We start from the raw sequence: 23,986 nt of genomic DNA, 5'->3' as shown, positions 1-23,986 counted from the left end.
GCACCTGTACTGACCTCACCTTCTGGATGATAGCAAGGGAACAGGCCATGGCTCGGGTGGTTGTTGTCCTTGATTGATCTTTTTGGCCTTCCTGTGACACCGGTTGCTGTAGGTCTCCATGTCTCAGTTCTCTCATGGCTTAAAAATCATTCTTTAACCAGTCTCCTCCTCTTCATCTACACTGATTGAAGTGGATTTAATAACAAGTGACATCAATAAGGGATCATAGCTTTAATCTGGTCAGTATGTCATGGAAAGAGTAGATGTTCTTAATGTTTTGTGCACTCAGTGTATATGTAGCAATTTAGCAGTTAGGATCTATCTGTAAGGGTTATGATAAATTAGGCATTGTTTCTCAATGTGGGCATATAGATAAATGCACACTTTTTTATGCCCTTGTGTTACATAATTTTTTTTTAAAATACTCATTAATGTACTCTAGTTCAATATAATTTATTGTGGAAGAACCTAGGAGATATTGTTCTGCTCTGTTCATAAATGGTGTCAATGCAAATCAATCAATCAATCAATCAAATGTATTTATGAAGCCCTTTTTACATCAGCCGATTTCACAAGGTGCTATACAGAAACCCAGCCTAAAACCCCAAACCGCAAGCAATGCAGATGTAGACGCGTGGTGGCTAGGAAAATAGTCTGGGTGGCCATTTGATTAATTGTTCAGCAGTGTTATGGCTTGGGGGTAGAAGCTGTTAAAGAGCCGTTTGGACCTAGACTTGGCACTACGGTACCGCTTACCATGTGATAGCAGAGAGAACGCCTAATATGACATGCCTAATATAGAGGTCCTGGATGGCAGGAAGCTTGGACCAAGTGATGTACTTGTACTATTTCCCTCTGTAGCGCCTTGCGGTTGGATTATATATTTCGGAACATAGAATACTCATAGCGCAGCATAATGCTGCAATATACAAGAAATAGATCTAATTTGGACTAGCCAGAAAAAACAGTACATTATGCTTTTAAGTTGTATACTATCCGAATGTTTTGCTATTTATGTATGAATCATGGTAAAATAAGTAAAATAGCATGACATGAGTAATAAAATTGCAAAATCTTCTCTGAACCCCTTGACAGAATGTGTATGTATTGCATCATTTCTCTAAGTCCCATGGCAAAATGTGTAGAATAATAATATTTTTGAGGTCAAGAGTGGGGACCTAAAATGTTGTGCTCACAAGGTATTTTTCTTAGGGCCCCCAAAAGGTTACCGCCAGCTCTGACTACATGTGTGGGTATGGATGTTGTTAAGCAGACCCGTGAGCCACTGCTGCCCCCCTGACGAGTTCAGATTTTTTTGTGCCCCCACCCCCATCAAAGTTGGCCATTCCTGATTTATACCATTGGTAGCCTGTAATTATTGTTGAATGAAATTTGTGGAGATGGTAGGTTGGAAATAGCAAAAAAAGAAATTCACCATTCATACATGCTTTGAACAGATTTCAGAGAACAAACAAATGAAAAAAGTGAGGTTGTGCCTCAATATAAAATCATGTTGAAATAATGAACACCTATAATAGAAAAATATTCTCAGATAGTGGTGAGCTGACAATGTCACAAACGATACACACGCTTCAATGGGGCTGAAGACCATGAATGGCCAGACAGCTACAGTAGCAACAATGACACAAAGATGCCATCTAGGGAATCGTAGGTGGCTCGTTTCAGCTAGTTTTAACTTGTTCTTGGTAGCATGTCTTATTTTGACTGATGTCACGTCCATGTTAATATGTAATATGTAATATGTTTATTTTCAATAAACATTGGAGAAGAAATATACTTTACATGTTGTCAACAATCAGTCAACAATCAAGTCAACTTGTCTTTACCTTTTCCCAACCACATCTTTGTCAGTCCTTCCTCATGGTGACAAAACAGAATTATTACAGATGTCAAATGACACTTCCTTGAAAAACATTACCAAAACTTGCTTCTATGTACAACTAGAAAATATTCTTATTGAAATTGTACAACCACCAGGAACATACAGTACCAGCTGACACAGCGCTGTAAAACAAAGCATTTTTCAAAACTACTAACTACACTAGCTTCAGTTAAACAAAAGTCTCAGTATCATCATAAAACTCAATCCGGATTCAGAAAATGATATAAGAACACATGGCTAATACTGTATGCTTTCCCCCATGTTTCTAGCGAAAATAGCTTTGTCACTCACCACCACCCATAATAGCCTTGACGTTGGAGTAAAGCGCTGTATCCTCATCTGACTCTGCTGCTGGCTTACTGTTCTCTTTCTCCTCATCCTTCCCCATATTCACACCACTCCCCTCTCCTCCATCTTCATCCCCTTCTTTCTTCTTCTCTCTTTTGATTTTGGCGTAGTCTGACTCTGTGGTAGTGGTCTTCTTCTCTGCCTCCTCAGGAGTCTTCTTCTTCAGCAAGGAGTAGTTGATTCTGGCGTAGTCCACTTCATTTAGTTCTTCCCCTGTGGCAAATTTTCCCGCGGCTCCACTGGTATGGGGCCCTCCATTTTCAGCTCCCTCGCTCAGCTCCAACTGCAGAGGGGTCTGTTCGCCCCCCACAGCCTGTCCTGCATCCGTCTATGGAGTAGAAGACAGAAAGTACTGTGTTAGGAGTCTTTTGTTAGCTTGGTGATCCCAGATCTGTTTATGCTGTCTTAGCATTCACATGCCAATATGAGTTGATAACTGAATGTTTGCAGAGCTGAATAAAGAAAGGAACTGGTACTGCACCTGTTGGTCTTCACATGTCACCATCTCCAGGTTCATGAAAGGGCTTTTGCAGTCTGAGTACATTGGGATCCTCTCTTTTTGTCTAAGGAAAATATTGCAAATGACATTTCTCTAACTGTATCTTGGAGGGGTTAGCAAGCACGCCCATTACATTATGGTGCAAGGGGTTGGTGCATTTGACAACGTATCTGATTCTCTTGATAGTAAATATGAATTTCTAAAGACAATCTGAAATGTATTTTTAAAAACAACACTTAGTTAACACTACAGTTAACACTGTACATCAGTAATAGAATGCATTTACCTTTTACATTTCCCTTTCAAACAGAGGAAGATAGAACAGATGGTGGCTGAGAGGGCTGCACCAACCACAAATGCAGTAATCAGTTTTAGGTCCGACAGCAAAGCTATAATGCCTTCCAATTCCTTCTCTAAAAAGAGAACAACAACTCTGAATGAGAAGGGGCTCACATTCCTTCATATCCTCTGGAAGAAAATATGAATTTCCCTAAGCCTAAATGTACAGAACATCCTCAATATTGCAAACAGTGGGTGGGAATGGGAAGCTGTGACTCTCTAACCAAGTAACTTGACATACATATTTACCTCTTTGCTTTTCTTGGCTCTTATTTTGTGTGACCTGCAGCTTCTCTCTCACTACACCCACCACATTGCTGCTGACACACTCCACAGTGGTGTTGTTGTGGTGTCCAACAGGCAGACTGATGGTGCTGTTCACTGAGGAACACAACACTGACGTAGTGAGGCTGCACCTCTCTGTGTTGAGCTCCAGCAGTGGCCACACTATGTGGGGTGAGGGAAACCCCTGACTGACACACACACAGGTCATGACCTCTGCCTGGTCCACACACCCAGAGCCAGGAAGAATCACAGGAAGGTCTGGAAAAAGACAGTGAAGAGAGAGATATCAGTGATAGATTGATGCTAAAAACATGCCAGAGTTTGTATATTACAGTCAAGTTAGTACTTACACATCACAGTGACAACAGTGGAAGCTGTCATAGTCCTGTTGAGGTGTTGAACTGTACACACATACTCCCCAGCATGTTGTCTTGTCACATTGGAGATGGTGAGAGTGGCATTTTCAGTGTAATTCTGAAGTGGGGCACTTGTCCCGTTCTTACTCCAAGTGATGTCAGATGGAGGGTAACTGTCAACACTGCAGGTCAGATCCAGGGTACCATCCTCCTTCACCATTTCATTTCCAGTTATTTGGGGGTCTTTCACATCTTTAAGTGCAAAGAGTTTCTAATTGTACAGATGTATTTTTAAACATACACTAAATTCAGACTATGTTGGTTGAGGGACTAATAACAATGGATCATGATTAAAAAGGGGAAAAGTCAAAGCCATGACATAACTGCAGGTGGAGTCTTCATATTGTATAATTTGCTTATTATCAATGTTATTCTTAGGTTTCAAAGATTCTCTGGAATAAGGTGTTTATTAATGTCAAATGTAGGATAAGCTACTCACATGCCACATTCAAAGTTACTGTCTCTTCAATTTGAATTTTTTTCTGGAAGGTTACTTGACACGTAACCATCATGTTGTGGTGTTCAGCTGAGGGGGTAAAGGTCAACGTTGAGAAGTGGGTTGTTGTCATAGTGGTCAGGTCCTCTCTCTCCTGTATGGTGATGTTGTCTCTGAGCTCAGTGATGTTGTCTCCTGTTCCTCTCCATGTCCATGTGATGTTAGGAGGAGTTCCAGAGCACATCCCCGGGGCGGTGCAGGTCAGAGTAGCTGGTTTTCCCTCTGTCAGAGGAGGAGTCAACACTGAGGGCTTCTGGGTCAGAGCTGGAGGCAGGAAATACAAACACAGAAGTGAATTTTACAAAACAGCAGTGACACATAATCAGCCGTAGGAGAGCAGCATGCATGTGATGACTCTGAATGGGAGTTTCCCCAGTAATGTCTTCTTATGATAGGACTTTATGATAAGGGAGACCTGAGGGGGAACTTGGCAAGTGTGTACTGTATACAATTAACTACAATAATAGGTTGTCACTGTAACTGGTAATAATAGTCATAGTACCGCTCACTGTGATTTTCACTTTCTTCTGGGATGTATTTGAACCTGGAAGTCTGAATTGATACTCTCCAGCATCATTCTCGCTGATGTCGTTGATGATCACACTACAGTTATTCTTTGTCAGATCAGTCTCCAGTAGAGACACTCTCTGTTTATAACCCTCCTGAGCTTTAGAGGGTTTATTGGAGTGGAAAATTATGATTTTATCCTCATCACATTTGCCCTTTGGGCACTTGAACCATATTGCAGCGGTAGGCTTGATGTTATCAGGGTGAGTGAAAGTACATGAAATAACAGCACATAGTCCCTTCTCTGCTGTTATTTCTGCTGGACTGAAGGTGATGGTCCAGGATGATGCTGTTGGTGGTGCTGCCAGTTCTGATGGAGGGAAATGAATACAGTCATGAGTAATACAGAAAGCACTTGGATACTACTTCACTTGTTCGTAAACATGTTTTATGAGATAGTGTCTACTGAGATATTTGCCATACCACCACTACTACCACATCTACTAATGACTATCACATTAACATTAGTTGTGATAAAAAGGACCTTACTATCGCATGTGGCTCTCTCTGTCAGAGAGAGAAGTAGAGCTGCCGAGATGAGGACCCACATCCTGTTTCCACTGCCTTGATGAATCAATCACAGTACCGGGGTCTCTTTCCTCTTTCTCTTCTTGTCACTGTCTCTGTCTGTGTCTTCTGGTCTGGAGCACAAGTGTGAAATAGAATATGAAATGTTGTTGTGATAATAACAACATATAGCAATACACATCCGATATTAACGTTTCATTACATCTTTATGAGTGCTAAAGTGTCATTCATAACAACCGTCTTAGCATGTTTATTCAACTGAGACGTATTTTGCTGTAATGCCTAGAGAGTATGTCAAAGAAAAATGTATGGTCACAGTTCCTATGAGCGCCTTCTTCATAATGCATTCCAAGCACCTTTATAACTCCTTATGAGTGACTCCCTATAAAACATTAAAATGCCCAACATAAGCTTATATGACTGCTCCAAGATATATTTAACTGCATTTATAAATCTTTTTGAATAAGCTACAGTTGAAGTCGGAAGTTTACACACACTTAGGTTGGAGTCATTAAAACTCGTTTTTCAACCACTCCACAAATGTATTGTTAACAAACTATAGATTTGGCAAGTCGGTTAGGACATCTACTTTGTGCATGACACAAGTAGTCTTTCCAACAACTGTTTACAGACAGATTATTTCACTTACTTCACCGTATCACAATTCCACCAGGGCAGCGTTTACAAACACTAAGTTGACTGGGCCTTTAAACAGCTTGGAAAATTCCAGAAAATGATGTCATGACTTTAGAAGCTTCTGATAGGCTGATTGATATCATTTGAGTCAATTGGAGGTGTACCTGTGGATGTATTTTCAGGGCTACCTTCAAACTCAGTGCCTCTTTGCTTGACATCATGGGAAAATCAAAAGAAATCAGCCAAGACCTCCAAACGCCTGAAGATACCACCTTCATCTGTACAAACAATAGTACGCAAGTATAAACACCATGGCACCACGCAGCCGTCATACCGCTCAGGAAGGATATACGTTTTGTCTCCAAGAGATGAATGTACTTTGATGCAAAAAGTGCAAATCAATCCCAGAACCACAGCAAATGAGCTTGTGAAGATGCTGGAGGAAACAGGTACAAAAGTATCTATATCCACAGTAAAACGAGTCCTATATCGACACAACCTGAAAGGCTGCCGCTGCTCCAAGGAAGAAGCCACTCCTCCAAAACTGCCATAAAAGTTTGCAGTTTGCAACTGCACATGGGGACAAAGATTGTACTTTTGGATAAATGTTTTCTAGTCTGATGAAACAAAAATAGAACTGTTTGGCCATAATGACCATCGTTATGTTTGGAGGGAAAGGGGGAGGCTTGCAAGCTGAAGAACATCATCCCAAGCGTGAAGCACGGGGGTGGCAGCATCATGTTGTGGGGGTGCTTTGCTGCAGGAGGGACTGGTGCACTTCACAAAATAGATGGCATCATGAGGTAGGAAAATTATGTGGTTAAATTGAAGCAACATCTCAAGACATCAGTCAGGAAGTTAAAAGCTTGGTTGCAAACAGGGCTTCTAAACGGACAATGACCCCAAGCATACTTCCAACATTGTGGCAAAATGGCTTAAGGACAACAAAGTCAATGTATTGGAGTGGCCATCACAAAGCCCTGACCTCAATCCTATTGAACATTTGTGGGCAGAACTGAAAAAGCATGTGCGAGCATGGAGGCCTTCAAACCTGACTCAGTTACATTAGCTCAGTCAGGAGAAATGGGCCAAAATTCACCCAACTTATTGTGGGAAGCTTGTGGAAGGCTACCCAAAATGTTTGACCCAAGTTAAACCATTTAAAGGCCATGCTACCAAATACTAATTCAGTGTATGTAAACTTCTGACCCACTGGGAATGTGATGAAAGAAAGAAAAGCCCAAATAAATAATTCTCTCTGCTATTATTGTGACATTTCACATTCTTAAAATAAAGTGGTGATCCTAACTGACTTAAGACAGGGAATATTTACTATGATTAAATGTCAGGAATTGTGAAAAACTGAGTTTAAATGTATTTGGCTAAGATGAATGTAAACTTCCGACTTCAACTCTATATAAAGCCTTATGAAGCAATGTGATGTAATGCCCTAAATGATTAATAGAAAATTACCATTACATTAAGTAGTCATCATCAAGTTTTAACAGTCATTCAATGCAACAAAACAAAAATATATAATGGTTGAATAGCTTGTCTTTCGATCCATGCAGAAAGTTAGACTGAATCAGCACATTACCTCTCTGTGTGCTCTCTCCTCCTGTTGATCAGGAGCCCTGTGTCTCTCTGATGGGTGGGAACTGTCACTTCATGTCCCCATTCTGTTACTCTCTCTAACTTGGTGCTGCAATCCAGGAAGTCCCTTTGTACTGTATACCGCCCAGCCATACTGTATATAGACCATAATCAACCAACCCATCAAACCAACTTGGTTGACATTTAAGTCATTAAGCAGATATTCTTATTCAGAGAAACTTACAGTAGTGAGTCAATGCATTTTTTACAACTTTTTCCTGTATTGGTCCCCCGTGGGAATCAAACCCACAACCCAGGCTTTGCAAGCACCATACTCAAACAACTGAGCCACAGACTGCAATCCCAACACACACTGCAATACCCATGCCTTTTGTATTTACATGCAGTTTTATTTTACCGTAAGAAAGATTTATACAAGAAAATGTGTACATATTTCAAGGTTGGCTGTTTGTAACAAGTACATGTGAATAATATTTCAAATGCCTTGCATTGGATAGAGATACACTTGCAATATCCTCTATCTTTTTTTAAACCCCTCTGTGGTCTGATAGATGAAGTCATTTCCCCAATACGCAACATCTGCTGAGAAAAGGGTACTTACCTTTATATGAGTTAAAAACACATTCGCTGACATATTCTTCATTAACTCACAAGCATGCTGAATGCATTTATTATGAGCGACAGGTAGCCTAGAGTGTAAAACCGTTGAGACAGTAACTGAAAAGTTGCTGGTTTGATTAACCAAACAGCCAAAGTGGAAAAATCTGTGAAATAGGGTTTAATGTAGAAGACAGATTTTGGTTGAATGCATTCAGTTCCACCACTGACTATGTATTCCGTTCATTAACATTAGAGGCTACTGGTTTGTACTCAATATACACTGCATGACCGGTTTTGGGCCGTCCCCAAACTGTTTCCACAAAGTTGGATGCACAGAATCATCTAGAATGTCATTGTATGCTGTAGCGTTAAGCTTTCACTTCACTGGAGCTAAGGGGCATGGACCGCACCATGAAAACAGCCCGAGGCCATTATTTGTCCTCCACCAAACTTTACAGTTGGCACAATGCATTGGGGCAGGTAGCATTCTACTGGCATCTGCCAAACCCAGATATGTCCGTCGGACTACCAGATGGTGAAGCATGATTCATCACTCCAAATAAAGCGTTTCCTCTGCTTCAGAGTCCAATGGTGGCGAGCTTTACGCCACTCCAGCTGACTCTTGGCATTGCGCATGGGGATTTTAGGCTTGTGTGCGGCTGCTTGGCCATGGAAACCCATTTCATGAAGCTCCCGATGAACAGTTCTTGTGCTGACGCTGCTTCCAGAGGGAGTTTGGAACTCGGTAGTGAGTGTTGCATCTGAGGACAGACCATTTTTAAGCGCTACACGCCTACCAATTTGCGGCTGAGCCATTGTTGCTCCTAGACATTTCCGCTTCACAATAACAGCACGTATAGTTGACAGGGCAGCTCTAGCAGGGCATAAATTTGACGAACTGACTTGTTGGAAATATGACACCCTATGATGGTGTCACGTTGAAAGTCACTCAGCTCTTCAGTAATGCCATTCTGCTGCCAATGTTTGTCTATGGAGACAAACATAGACAAACATGACTGTGTGTTCGATTTTTCCATTTGTCAGAAACAGGTGTGGCTGAAATAGCTGAATCCACTAATTTGAAGAAGTTTCAACATACTTTTGAAAAAATAGTGTATTTTGTGATGATTTTATAGCTTATTCAAAATCAGCAGCAAATTAGATTGTTTTTCTTCCACAATCATTCACTTATACATTTATATCAGAACCACATTTGAAGAGTTATGATTCCTCTTTCACAGTTGCATCATTTTTTAAACGTTAAAACAATATTTGACCATTACTGCAATTCCTCTAAAAACAATATTACCGTAAAAGCCATTATGCCTTCTTGGTCTTCAACTCAGTTTCCCATTACATTTTTATTGTATTTTAACCAGACATGTTAGTGCATCTTCACAGAGTTTGACCAACCCTTACAACACTCTGTGGGCCCTAGTTTAGTTCCTCTTCACACTTTGAGACTGAGTTAAAGTGCTAAAGTTTTGCTATATTTGTTAGGTGGGGTTTAACTTCTCCTAAATACTTCCGTTTAAACTCTACACCATGTTCCCTGAAATATATGTGTTTCTGCTGTTGAAAAAGGGCATAAAGTACAGGTCTCCTGAGCAGAACTCATGCTGCAGCAGGGACAGTATAGCAAACTGTCTTTACAATACCTGCTATCGTGACTTTTATAAGGGATTCTAGATATGGCTTCATTTGGGCTGAATTCTGGTGGCATGAGCCTCAACCTGTTGGCTACTCCTGCAAATGCCTTCCAAAGTCTCTCATCAGTATGCACCAAACTACAGATACTCACACAGTTGGTACCTAAACTAAAAGCCTTGTAGAGTTGTTCTAGCCATTGTAAGTCATAGTCAAACTGAATGGAATTGAAAGGGAATTTAGGGTAAACCTAAAGTGGGTTAACAACTAAGTAAAACATACTCAACTGATGCATTTGGTACAATCGTTGTGATAAAACGGGGGTTTTCTGCACAAATATAATTACATAAGCGTTGGAAGCCTGCAGTGGTTGTTTGAACTCATTATTGTATCACAAAAATATCAGCTATCACAACCATGGTGTCAAATGCGTCGTACATCAGTTGTACAACCTAAGTGTGTATGGGGGCCAAAGATATCTGTTGAGTCAGATATTAGTGAACTATTAGTAAAGATCAACCAGCAGCATAAAATATTGAAGTTGTATATGCTCTACCAATGACTTTTGGTTTGAATTTGGTTGTTTTTGTAATACAGTGAGATGCACTAAAAATGCATTCCCAGGATAAAACAACTGATCAATGTGAACCATATGCACAGTTATTTTAATCTGAAATATGAACTGCCCTCATGCATTAGTTCAAAGACTAAACAAACAAGTATACCAAGGGCCTGAATGTTAATGCAGTATTTTAGGTTACTATGCTGACTTTAGTATATTCTACAACTGTTCCTAATTGTACTGACATTAACACAGTGTTGTACTGTGCAACAGTTTATATTGTTTCAACACAAAATGAGGTTGTGAATAGGGGGAACTAAAGATAAATACTGACTCGACTCTGGCCTCTACAGATATTTTTACATTTCCCGCAGCCAGAAATGACAGAAAATATTTAGATATCTCCACCGAAACAGAGAGAGCTAAGTGAGACAGACAGAGGGCTGGTACACAGTAGGGAGTGGTAAGTTGATTTATAACAATATAAACAAGTCATTAAGTCAGCATATTATGAAGTGATGAATCATTTGTGCATTTGGTTAGTTGTTTAGGGAAATAAATTGTATACTCTCTATTACAGCATAGATTTGTATCTCATAAATCCTGATTTCTTATGTCTTGTGATAAAAGAAGATGCTGGTTGAGATCTGCACCGTGGCTATCTGCTGGGTCATAACAGCAAGCTGTAGTCAGTGCATAGGTACAGTATAATGCTCTATGACTTGACAAAAGAGTTTAGTAACATGTTTTGGAATAAGATTACTCTCTTTGTAAGCTTTGGCGAGTCAATTGTTAAATGTATTACTATACTGGACATTTTTAGAGCCTCGTGAGACAGGTACAAACTTCTCCATCACAGTGACCCAAGACGTTACAGTAGAGGCTGGACGGTGCATTCCTATATCATGTAAATTCACATACCCAGGCAATATTACTGAATACGTACGAAGAGTCTGGTTCAAAGGAGATGCACTTACACCTGTATTTGAAAAAGATGCAGAGGTGTGCAGTGTTTGGCAGTTCCTGAGAGGTCCTGAAAGGTCTTGCAGCTTTTTCCTCGAAGACCAACAAGAAGGAGAAAACGAGTATAGATTCAAGTTAACATGGGGAGATGATCAAATGTATGTTTTTCCTGAGAGGGTACGAGTCTCAGTGTCTGGTACATAAGAAACTATGTCAACAATATACTACTTTCATTCTCTTAAATCACACTACAGATTATAATGAGTATTACTGTATTGGTCTTTGCCTGATGAAAATATCACCTTATGTGTCCAAGTGAGAATAAATGTAGCCTACACACTCTGAATTCTAATAATGTTAAATTGCAGCATATTTTGTCACTGATTCAGAACCTCCAAATGATAATAATCGTGTTCTTCACATCACAGCATAATCTGAATTAAAATGCTTGAAAAATGAATGGTCAAAGTGATCAAACTTTGCCAAATTCTGTTTAGCTCTAACCCAGAAGAAGCCCACTGTGGAGACACCCCCTCTCACAGAGGGAGAGAAGGCCACACTGACCTGCAAAGTATATTCACTCAAACTAAATGACCTCTGCCCGCAAAGACTAGAAGAAGATTTTGTTGGAATAGTCTGGAGAGGGACAGAGAACTTAGGCATGTATTTTGGGATAATGGAGCCATCAACAGCAGAAAATACATTCAGTGTGAATATGTTGTCTTTCACTCCTAAATCCGAACATCACAACATCAACCTCACATGTGTGGGCATCTACAAGAAGGCCAACATTACTGTGGAGAAAACGGTGACTTTAACAGTAAAATGTACATTCACCTTTCAGAGCATTCCCTCATTATCAAAATACATTACAGTACTTACTCTTCAAGTCTCTGTTAGGTAAACAAGTATTTATTTGTCTTCCCTAGACCGTCCCAAGTTCCTGAATGGCTCGGTGTGTGTGGTCCAGGCAGAGGTCCTGACCTGTGTGTGTGTCAGTCAGGGGGTTCCCTTACCAGTGATTGCTTGGCCAATGTTAGGGGTCTATATTAGTTACAGTGTCATCGTCTCCAGGAGTGCCCAAACCGTGAACAGCACCATCACCATGTCTGCCTCAGAATACAAGAACAGCAGCGTGGAGTGTGTCAGCAGAAATGTAATTGGCCAGATCGAGATGGAATTCCCCATACTACACCAAGCTGAAGGGAGCCTGACACGTAAGTTCTTCAGTTGAACATTCTATGTATGTATAGGACTAGTGTTACATTTTACAATTTGAGTGAAGATGAACCACCAATTCATTTCTGTTCAAATTCAGCTCAAATCACACTGACAAAGACGATGACATTTTCATCATGCAAAAGTTGTGTCAAGTGCAAAATTCACCATTCATCTCATTATAATGTGGCAGTGTGATTTAATTTTGAACTTTTCTTCAACAATGTTTGTAATAAATAGGCGACTACTCATTATATGCTGTTTATACTCAGTTTATGCAGAGTTGAAAAAACTATAGTTTCATGATCACCTCTTTATAAAGCACATTGTTTAATGGTTCGGGCTAGCCCTTTTGTTCCAGTGAAGGGAAATCTTAACCCTACAGCATACAATGACATTCTAGACGATTCTGTGCTTCCAAATTTGTTGCAAGTTTGGGGAAGGCCCTTTCCTGTTTCAGCATGACAATGCCCCAGTGCACAAAGCGAAGTCCAAACAGAAATGATTTGTTGAGATCGGTATGGAAGAACTTGACTGGCCTGCACTGAGCCCTGACCTCAACCCCATCGAACATCTTTGGGATGAATTGGAACACCGATTGCGAACCAAGCCTAATCACCCAACATCAGTGCTCGACCTCACTAATGGTCTTGTGGCTGAATGGAAGTATGTCCCCGCAGCAATGTTCCAACATGTAGTGAAAAGCCTTCCCAGAAATGGAGGCTGTTGTGGAGGCTATCATAGCAGCAAATGGGGGACCAACTCCATATTAAAGCCCATGATTTTGGAATGAGATGTTTGACGAGCAGGTGTCCACTTACTTCTGGTAATGTAGTGTATGTCAGATACCACATTTCCATCCACAATTTTTATGATAGTAAAGTCATACCGGATTTTTAAAAAGTATGACATCTGTGATGGAAACAGGAAGTTTCGATACAATTTTATAAATGCAGACAGATCATTTGTTCGTTCGACATGGTGGGATATCTATGCGAGAAATGGCAGTGGAAACGCCTTTATGCGCAAATATTGAAATAACCACCATAATATCGAAGTATAAAGTTGGACTCAAGCAATGATATGGTGTGTGGTCCTCCACTACGATTCAGGAAACCATGCAGTTTATTAGGCTACAAATGAAATCAATGATGAACTTCACAGGGTGGTGCATGGTTATCCTGATGCTACTTTGAAATAAATATCGAGGGTCTTTTTCTAATGACATGATCGTTGCTTGACTGCCTTTTGACGAAGAGCAATATTCTCGCTCCTATCCATGATAATTTCATCATGTAGACTAGCCAACCAGCACAGCCTTCCCGCACTGTTTATGTGAGCTGTTAGTGTTTATGCATGTGCCAAAATCAGATTAGGCACATTTGCTATTTACCGCAACTGTTTTTTTTTATAAAACTATCGCTAAAGTTATTAGGTAAATGACAACTTAAGTGAAAAACAACATTTTGTGTGGACTGCGTCATCACACACTGATTATATCTGAAACAAGTTCGTTTGCACATTTGATTCTGCATGAAAATCTGTCGCCAATTGGATGGAAACCTAACTAGTGGGGTAAAGAGTAAAAAGTAGAATAGTGTTGGATCAATTAAACAAAGTGTTTTTGTACCAATGAATTTGTATCACTTCCCATAGATATCCCTGGGTCAGAGAAGAGGGATGTTGCAGTCTTTCCCTGGATAATCGTTGGCTTGTCCCTCAGCCTTAATGTGGCCCTCCTTGTCTATCTGACCAGCGCTTGTAAATGGTAAGAAAACATTACAATCCCACAGTTTCATACATGAGGACATACGACATAAATTCAGGTGGCATAAAATGCTTATCATTGTTATACTGAGCTTTTTTTAATCAAAAAGTTAAGCAAGGTACGACTGTCTGAGCAAGATAAATTCAGCGTTGGAAAATGTACCCAAATCTCATACTTGAGTAAAAGTAAAGATACCTTCATAGAAAATGACTCAAGTAAAGTACTACTTGAGTAAAAGTCTAAAAGTATTTGGTTTTAAATATACTTAAGTGTCAAAAGTAAAAGCCCTCTCGAGTGGCGCAGTGGTCTAAGGCACTGCATCGCAGTATTAGTTGTGCCACTAGAGATTCTGCGTTCAAGAGCAGGCTCTGGCACAGCTGGCTGTGACCGGGAGACCCATGGGGCGGCGCACAACTGGGCCAGCGTCGCCTGGGTTAGGGCTTTGGCCGGCTGGGATGTCCTTGTCCCAACACGCACTAGTGATTCCTTTGGTGGACCAGGTGCAGTGCACGCTGACACAGTAGCCAGGTGTACGGTGTTTCCTCTGACACATTGGTACGGCTGGCTTCCGGGTTAAGTTGGCATTCTGTCAAGAAGCAGTGCAGCTTGTTTGGGTTATGTTTTGGAGGATGCACGGTTCTTGACCTTCACCTGAGTCTGTACTTTTGGATAGCACAATTGGATAGCACAAAAAAGGGTTCAAAAATATATATTTAAAGTACAAACACATCTAAAATTCATTATATTAAGCAAACCAGGCCGCACAATTGTCTTGTTTTCTTTATTTATGGATAGCCAGGGTCACACTCCAACACTCAGACATAATTTACAAACAAAGCATTTGTGTTTTAGTGAGTCCGCCAGATCAGTGGCAGTAGGGATGACCAGAGATGTTCTCTTGATAAGTGTGCGAATTTGACAATTTTCTGTCCTGCTAAGCATTCAAAATGTAACTAGTCCTTTTGGGGGTCAGGGAAAATGTATGGAGTAAAAGTACATAATTTCCTTTAGGAATGTAGTGAAGTAAAAGTAAAAGTCGTCAAAAATATGAACACTAAAGTAAAGTCCAGATACCCCCAAAAAGTACTTAAGTAGTACTTTAAAGTATTTTTTACTTCAGTGCTCTAGACCACTGGGTAAATTATAATCCAGGAAAGCTTTTTAGCTCTGTTTGGCTAACTGAAAGTTGCAACTAGAGAATGCCTAACCTCTCTAACCGACTAGCGGAGAGTTGACAGTTCTAATGCCTGGTCCGATGGGAAAAGTCTGGTGGAAAGTCAACTAGCAACCGGAGGGTTGCTGGTATCAAATCCTTGATGCCATTGCCTGCGGTTGTGTCCTTGAAAATCGCCACAAAACAACAGCTCCCCAAACAACAGCCCCCGTACAGTTCCAGCTAAGCAGACTAACGTTATATAGCTAATTAATTTGCTAGCTATCATACAGTAGGCGTATATTAATAATGATATATTTAATATAAGTACACATGCACTCGTAATTGACTGTAGTGCATATACAGTAAAGCACCCACAAGCTACCGATGGCTGAAAACACAATCATCGCGGGACGAACGAGTGACAAATTTCCGGCCAAGGGTGGTCCATTTAAAAATCCTCCCTTCATCCCTCGCCCCTTTCCCTGCAAGTGTATACTCGTCAGACGTCATAATACGTCATTAGAAGTGTCCACTTAATTTGAAGGCTGAGAGGATAGGATTTGTCTTTTAAGTGTTCGGACTACAGGCCATATCCCCTCAGCCCTCCAATTACACTTACAGGGCAAGGGGCGAGGAAGGAAGGAATTATTCTTAAAAACTTCTTGATGCACCCATCCCGTTCGCGGAATCATTTTCGTCAGCATCTGCTGAATTTCAGAGCTCCAAATTCAAATTAAATTACTAAAAATATTAAATGTTCATGAAATGACAAGTGCAATATAGCAAAACACAGCGTAGCTTGGTGTTAATCCACCTGGCGTGTCAGTTTTCAATAAAGCTTTTTGGCGAAAGCATACCAAGCGTTTATGTAAGGACATCTCTCTCAGTAGACAAAATATTACAAACAGCTAGCAGCCAAGGTCACAAAAGTCAGAAAAGCAATAAATGAAATCGCTTACCTTTGATGATCTTCGGATGTTTGCACTCACGAGACTCCCAGTTACACAATAAATGTTCCTTTTGTTCCATAAAGATTATCTTTATATCCAAAATACCTCCATTTGGTTGGCGCGTTATGTTCAGAAATCCACAGGCTCGAGCAGTCACAACATCGCAGATGAAAATTCCAAATAGTATCTGTAATGTTCGTAGAAACATGTCAAAGTTTTTTATAATCAATCCTCAGGTTGTTTTTACAATATATAATCGATCATATATCAACCGGGACTGTAGCTTCTTCAATAGGAGAGAGAGAGAAAATGGCTGCTCCAAGCTGTTGCGCATGCAAAACGCTGCTGGCACCCAGCCATCCCCTTACGCGATGTGATCTTTCTAGCTCATTTTCCAAAATAAAAGCCTGAAACTATGTCTAAACACTGTTCACACCATGGGGAAGCCATAGGGAAAGGAATCTGGTTGATATCCCTGTTTTCTATCCTAATCTGACAATTATATGCACATTCTAGATTCTTGGCCTGAGAAATAGGCAGTTTCATTTGGGTATGTTTTTCATCCAAACATCAAAATACTGCCCCCTACACTCAAGAGGTTTAAATGGACCGCCCTAGCCCGTAAATTCGTCACTCGTTCATTCCAAGATCACTGCCACCGGTAGCTTGTGGGTGCTTTATATACACAACTGTCAATTATGATTGCACATGTACTTACATTAACTATATAATCATTAATATACACCTACTGTACTAAGCTAGCAAATTAATTAGCTACCTTACATTAGCCTGCGTAGTTACTTCTGAAGAAGGAAACATTTTTCTTTCTGCAATTTCCAAAAGCTAACCAAACAAAAACATGATTACTTTTATGAGACGTGTTTGTTCATTAGTAGCACAATTTCTAACTTATTTACATGACTTTTTACTTACACTTGTATGTTGACTCCATATTGATGTTGAGGTTCTAAGTTTTGGCTGACTTTTCTTATCGGATGTACAATCATTGCGAATTGAGTTATGGGGCGTTTCAGGCTCCGAAGTCAACATAATTGTACACTCGCAAACTCCATTAAAAACGAGGGCTGAGGGGCTTACGTTGCAAACTTCCCTTGGCTAATCATTTGGACCGATGACAAATATGGCCGCAGGGGCTGAGGGTTTAGGGGCCGAGGGCTATCTATCTCCCTTGAGTTTGAAACGCAACCCACCTCTCCAACATGTTTATGTATGTGTGTCTTTCGGAGGGGTTGGGTTAAAAGAGGAAGTCAAATTTCAGTTGGACCTTGTGTGCAACTGACCATTAAAGTGATCTTAATCTTAAATAACATGTTGCAACATATTGTACAGTAGATGTTTCCTTTATGTTATTATTTTCAGTTCTGCACAAATTGACCCTAAAATCATCTCAGAGAACAATGTTTTTGTGACTTAAATAGCAAAAAGGGTGGACAGAAGAGAGCTAAAGAAGAAGATAGTACCTACATCTCATTGGACAAGGCAGACGTGTCTCCTGAATATGACATCATCTCCCCGAATCCACATTGATCCTCTGCTTGTGATAAACTTCTACATTATTTTAGCGTTTGGTTCTGAGGCTTGATTTTGCTCTTTTATTTCAATTTCAATTATTTTCTATGGCTATACTTTCTGTTGTTGTTGCTTGAGCCCTGAAAACATTTTGATGTGAATGAATTCAACCTATTTTCTGAATAATGTCTCAGGATTTATGCACAAAAAAATAACTAAATTGTAAGTTTTTCTGTAAAAGCACATACGGAAGCTACAAGTTCGTGATATCTTTCTCATGTTCAACTATGTTAATCAAAATGGTATGCAGATAATCAAGGTACCACAGTATGGAACGCCGTTTGGGTCTTTCCGTGTCAAAAAAGATACACATCAAATAACACTATTTGACACATTGAATAAGCTTTTAATTTGACAAATAACACAGTTTAATTGTAGAATGTTGTGTTGGACCGCAACTTCTGGGCTAGCAGCTAGCTTTAGCTTGGTCCCTAGCTAGAGGTAGCCACTTGTTGTTCGCCTGTTGACATTGAACTTCAGTTCATGACAAGAAATAGCTAGCCAGCTCCTAAACCCTGTTGCCCAAAGTTAATGGGTTATGTGTTGTGAAGCTAGCCACAATAAGGATTAGGCACAATAGTGGAATTTGCCATTTGACTTCAAAATAAAAGTTCCTCTTTGAAAGTGATGCAGAAGGTAAAAATTGGTGGAATCATGCCATATTTAGATTAGATGATGTTAAACAAGGTTGGAATGTGAAGCAATGAAATGGGGTATCAGTCTACTCGGTGACACCCACAGAACACAACTGTGAAGAGTTTACGCAAATATTAGCGTTGTAGCTCTTATTGCGGGACTGTGACTGTGTGAAATCGCCTCCCCAGTCAGCCTATTGTGTGTATTGACATTCATATTGTACTGTACAGCTTTACCTAGGGATTGGGGATTAATGAAATAGGGTATCAGTCTACTCAATACCCAATATATTTTTTCCCAATGTCCTCCTCAGAGTCCTCCTTATCAGACTCCAAAACATCCACGCGGTATTGTTTTTCCTCTGGAATAGTGTTCAATACACATAGCTTGACAATAAATGTGTCTCAGTTCAGTTGTTTCAGAGTCCAGCAATAAGAGCTACAGTATGACGATAATGTTCTCTGGGTGTCCTGAGTAGACTGAGACCCCATGTAATTGATCCACAATATATAGGTAAAGCTGTACTGTGAAATAACTATTTTTAAAAAGTTTTAATTCACCTTTATTTAACCAGGTAGGCCAGTTGAGAACAAGTTCTCATTTACAACTGCGACCTGGCCAAGATAAAGCAAAGCAGTGTGACAAAAACAACAACACATAAACAAACGCACAGTCAATAACACAAAATAAAGAAAAATAGAAAAAGTTATGTACAGTGTGTGCAAATGTAAAAAGAATTATACAAATATATACAAAATATATATGAAAAAAACGGATATATATACAAGGGACGGGACAAGACAATCAAAACAGACACCCCCACTGCTACGCCACCTTGGTTTAGTATGCCCCCAATGCAATTCTAAAGTATAATCCATCCAGTGTGATTTCAACAGATTTTTGTCAAACTAACAAATTATTGTCTTTTGTTGATTTTATATAACAACATTCCAACCCCGTTTGGCATCATCTATTCAATTATGGCATAATTGTACTATTTGTATTCATTTGCATCACTGTCAACGACATACTTTTATTCTGAAGGCTAACCGCAAAGTCCACTATTGTGGCTAATCCTTATTGTGGCTAGCTTCACATAGATGGGCCCGACCACCATTAATCAAATAAGAACTGTCTTATAAATGAGGGTTATTTTAGATGATGACGCCTAGCTATATAGTTAGCTAGCTACTATAGCTACTAAAAACAGATTATGTCGTTTTTCTATGTTTTTGGGGAAGAACATTGTTTGCATCCATGAGCTAGCTAGCTTTTTTTATGACCAGCACTGCAGGTGCGCGAGACAACTTTACCAGCATCTTTTATATTATTTTTTAAAATGTTTTTTAAAATTCATAATACAAAAATCAACTTACTTTGCTACATCAAACATGTCTAACAAAACAAAACACCGTTTTTTTCACAGAGAATGCAGATATCATCAATATCATCAAATTTGGACATCATATAATTACATGGATATATCTTATGTACAATTTTGAAGTGCACTTCCTTAACTTTGTTTGGTATACAGTATTTATAAGGCCTTAACCATGCATTTTTCCAAACAATGTCAGGAATTAGCATGTTCCAGAAAAACCTTCCTCTCGGTGTAAGTTGGTTTTGTGAATGAAGAATTTGTCTTATATATTTATTACAACATGATCTCTCAAGAAAGCCCACGCCTTCCAATCTGAGTTCTGGATAAACTTTGTGATCATTCCCAAAATTAAGATGAGTTTTCAGAAGTGTAGTTAGACCACTGGGAACAGCTTTGATCACAGAAATAAACTCTCTGAAAGGTATTGGAAACTCTTTCAATGTTATAAATTGTTCATATGTGAGAATATTACCCTTGTTGTCGAAAATATCAAGAACAAAGTCAATATTCCTCTTATGCCAGCTGGGGTAGAACAATGACTTATTCCTTACAGTTATGTCTGAATTATTCCACAAAAGAGCTTTATGTGGGGAAAAATTGTGCAGGAAACATATTTTCCAGGCCATTAAAGCTTGTTGGTGAAACCTAGCCAATTTAGCAGGTAATCTTTCAGGAATATAATTACATTTCAGTAAAAATTGAAGACCTCCAATTTATTATACACATTATTTGGAATGAAATACCATATTGAATCAGTATTGATCAAACATCTTTCCAACCAGTTTATCTTGAAAGTGTTATTTATGTCAACAAAATCCAACACTTCTAGACCGCCTTCAGCTCTTTTGTTAGAAAGGACAGATTTATTTTAGTTCGTGAGACTTATTTTTCCAGATGAAGTCAAGAAAGGTCTTATTAATCTCTTTATAAGTAGCTGGATTTACACATAACAATAATGAGGGGTACACAAAACGAGACAGTTCCTCTGCCTTGGACAGAAGTACTCTCCCAAGTATAGAAAGATCTCTTTGTAGCCAATAATTAAATATATTTTTAGCTCAAATTCAAATGTTGTCTGACTAAGTGGTTTTTTGACAGATGAATTCCTAAATATTTAACAGGAATATATCATTTACAGGAATATTTTCTATTTCTTTATCACCCGAGTCAAATAAACATAAGATTTCACATTTAGAAACATTCAGCATTAATCCTGATGCAATAGAAAATGCAGTTATAGTATTACGGGCATGGGCGACCTGGTCTTTGTCTCTTAAGAAAATAGTAGTATCATCAGCCAGTTGGGAGATTTTGATTTCTTTGTTAAAAATGGTTAAGCCATACAAATTTGCATTGTTCAGAATATCTAGAGATAGAAGTTCCACAACCAAAATGAATAAAAATGGCAAAATTGGGCATCCCTGTCGTGCACTTCTGTTGATACTGAATCTTTTGGAAGTATTAAGGTTTAGTAGCACATAACTATTTATATCTTTGTAAAACATGCAAATTACTTTCATACAATTTTCACCAAATCTAAAAAGTTTAAGAGACCTAAAGAGAAATTCATGTTAAATTGTGTCAAAGGCTTTACAGAAGTCCAGAAATAGGACAACCGCATCTGATTCAATTGCATCTGAATAATCTATAAGGTCCAAGACTAAACGAATGTTAGAGCTTTTGTGACACCCCTTCATAAATCCTGTTTGAGTCTAATTTATAATGGTATCTATTCCTTTCTTTAATATTTTGGCATAAACCAGAGCAATCCATTTGTAATCAACATTTAATAAAGTAATTGGTCTCCAATTGTCAATGAGAGAAGGGTCTTTATCGGGAATCAATGAAATAATAAAAATAGTGGAGACCATTTCCCCATTTTTAATGCAATCTTGAAACATATTGAAAATCGGGTCTTCTAGTAACTTCCAATACTGTCCATAGAATTCAACTGACAGGCCATCAGGGCCAGGTGATTTCCCTTTTTTCATTGAATTCAGTGCCTCTCTAATTTCTTCAATTGACACAGGTGAATTGCAAACTGAGTGGAACTCATCCTCAATTACAGGGACATAATTATGAATGTGGCAAATGTAGCTTTCACAACCATCTTCCTGAAATTGAGAGCTGTTAAGGTTTTCATAAAAGGAATTGACAAATTATGATATTGTACTGGGATCTTTGCATAAAACATCATTCGTTTTGAGTGCAGTTATACATTTTCTATTGTAGTTTCTCTTTTCAAGTGCAAAAAAGTAACTAGTGTTTTTTTCCCCCTCTTCAATCCATTTGGCTCTTGACCAGATCCATGTAAAGCTGTTCTAATTCTAGGTGTAAAGAATTGAACATAGACTCCTCTTCTTCAGATAGATGATCTTTCTTTAGAAATCTGTCAAGCTTGCTCATCTCCTTTTCTCTAAGGTTCTTTAATTGCATCAGCTCTTTGGAGCGTTTAATGGCTACCACTCTGACTTTATATTTGTCACGTAAATCTAGAATAGATTTATTCCTAATTTCCCCTTTTTTGTTACAATTTGTTATAGATGTAGATCATCAGTTGGCTCCCATTTCTGATCATCACTTGATTTACCTGAATTTACAAGATACAAAAAAATCAAAAGGTACTCGAGGATATTGGAAATTAAACAACACACTTCTTCAAGATACTACTCTCATTGAAAACATAAAATCATTAGCTAAAGATATATTTTTGCAAGAAAAGACTTGGGTCATGGAAGTACTTGGGAACTTTACCAGTATCATAGCATATGAAATACAAGTGATAGTGTAATCAATGTGTAATCAATGTGTAATAAATACATAAAAAATGATTTAATGCGTTCAATTATTGTGTGACGTGCATCATATTCATGGATATATCTTATGTACAATTTTGAAGTGCACTTCCTTAACTTTGTTTGGTATACAGTATTTATAAGGCCTTAACCATGCATTTTTCCAAACAATGTCAGGAATTAGCATGTTCCAGAAAAACCTTCCTCTCGGTGTAAGTTGGTCAACAAGCTTATTTAGTGTTATTTGTTATTTGACGTGTATCTTTTTTGACACGCCAAGACCCAAACGGTGTTCCATACCACAGTTGCAAATATTATCAAGTGAAATGGTTTTAAAAATGCTTTGTGTGATGTCGCTTCTGCAAACAATGAGGGGTGGTGTGGGAGGAATAACTGTTACATAATGTATTAATAAAGTCATACTAATACATGGAGATATAGAATATTTGGGGTGTATTTTCCTTACTGTTTTGAGTATGAGAGAACAGATAACACACTATATAGATAAACTGAGCAGGTCACATTCTCTGTTGTTTACTTTATTTATCTGTTGTTTGGACCCAAAGAAAGATGGCTTTGCTTGAGGCGGGACAGACTTGTAAAATAAAGAGAGTGATCAAACATCATCATAGAGCTCATATTGTCATTAAGTAATAACATTGGTACGTTGCAGAAAGATTGAAGAAAGATTGAAGAAAGATTGCAGGATGCTGACTGGCAGCTTCATTAAATAGTACCGGCAAAACTCCAGTCTCAACATCAACAGTGAAGAGGCGACTCCGAGATGATGGCCTTCTAGGCAGAGTTCCTCTGTCCAGTGTCTGTGTTATTTTGCCCATCTTAATCTTTTCTTTTTATTGGCAAGTCTGAGATATGGCTTTTTCTTTGCAACTCTGCCTAAAAGGCCAGCATCCCAGAGTCGCCTCTTCACTGTTGATGTTGAGACTGGTTTTTTGCCGGTACTATTTAAGGAAGCTGCCAGTGAGGCCCTGGCCTTGGTGAGGATCCTCAAACCCATGATGGCCTCCACCATGCAGGCCACCAGGGGAACAGGGATGGAGGATGTAAACGAGTAGGCAACGTTATTGC

General features: G+C 39.1%; 2 protein-coding genes across 3 annotated transcripts; one reads left to right on the top strand and one right to left on the bottom strand.

The window, feature by feature from the left end:
* Positions 1-1,742: 1,742 nt before the first annotated feature.
* On the bottom strand, positions 1,743-7,812 carry LOC109909540 (sialic acid-binding Ig-like lectin 5). Its single transcript, XM_031790748.1, has 9 exons — positions 7,615-7,812; positions 5,343-5,494; positions 4,789-5,163; positions 4,230-4,550; positions 3,725-3,982; positions 3,339-3,632; positions 3,037-3,163; positions 2,733-2,814; positions 1,743-2,579 (listed from the first exon to the last, which is right to left on the bottom strand). Exons 2-9 carry the CDS (start codon positions 5,401-5,403, stop codon positions 2,187-2,189), a joined length of 1,911 nt encoding a protein of 636 aa, XP_031646608.1. The 5' UTR covers positions 5,404-5,494; positions 7,615-7,812; the 3' UTR covers positions 1,743-2,186.
* A 2,969-nt stretch (positions 7,813-10,781) lies between these two features.
* Positions 10,782-23,523, top strand: LOC109888196 (uncharacterized). 2 transcript variants are annotated; one of them, XR_004203156.1, is made up of 5 exons: positions 10,782-10,903; positions 11,071-12,230; positions 12,333-12,620; positions 14,278-14,389; positions 17,935-23,523. XR_004203156.1 is itself a non-coding variant. In XM_031790777.1 (4 exons), exons 1-4 carry the CDS (start codon positions 12,065-12,067, stop codon positions 18,041-18,043), a joined length of 675 nt encoding a protein of 224 aa, XP_031646637.1. In that variant the 5' UTR covers positions 11,876-12,064; the 3' UTR covers positions 18,044-23,523. The 2 variants fall into 2 exon arrangements, 1 of the variants encoding a protein (XP_031646637.1); XM_031790777.1 differs by lacking the exon at positions 10,782-10,903 and having other exon boundaries at positions 11,876-12,230.
* The last annotated feature ends 463 nt before the right edge of the window (positions 23,524-23,986 follow it).

Source organism: Oncorhynchus kisutch, linkage group LG2 (genome assembly GCF_002021735.2).
Source record: "Oncorhynchus kisutch isolate 150728-3 linkage group LG2, Okis_V2, whole genome shotgun sequence".
Taxonomy (NCBI): domain Eukaryota; kingdom Metazoa; phylum Chordata; class Actinopteri; order Salmoniformes; family Salmonidae; genus Oncorhynchus; species Oncorhynchus kisutch.
The sequence above is the reverse complement of the archived record's forward strand: the minus strand, read 5'-3'. Positions and strand labels throughout refer to the sequence as shown.

What these genes read in the sequence shown, in the direction of transcription:
- LOC109909540 (XM_031790748.1), bottom strand. Translation starts at nt 5,403, where the DNA reads ATGTGGGTCCTCATCTCGGCAGCTCTACTTCTCTCTCTGACAGAGAGA. An exon ending in AGAGAGAGCCACATGCGATA is followed by an intron (nt 5,164 to 5,342) that starts GTAAGGTCCTTT and finishes TCCCTCCATCAG; the next exon opens with AACTGGCAGCACCACCAACA. An exon ending in AGTGAAAATCACAGTGAGCG is followed by an intron (nt 4,551 to 4,788) that starts GTACTATGACTA and finishes TCCTGCCTCCAG; the next exon opens with CTCTGACCCAGAAGCCCTCA.
- LOC109888196 (XM_031790777.1), top strand. Translation starts at nt 12,065, where the DNA reads ATGTATTTTGGGATAATGGAGCCATCAACAGCAGAAAATACATTCAGT. An exon ending in GGTGACTTTAACAGTAAAAT is followed by an intron (nt 12,231 to 12,332) that starts GTACATTCACCT and finishes TGTCTTCCCTAG; the next exon opens with ACCGTCCCAAGTTCCTGAAT. An exon ending in AGCTGAAGGGAGCCTGACAC is followed by an intron (nt 12,621 to 14,277) that starts GTAAGTTCTTCA and finishes CACTTCCCATAG; the next exon opens with ATATCCCTGGGTCAGAGAAG.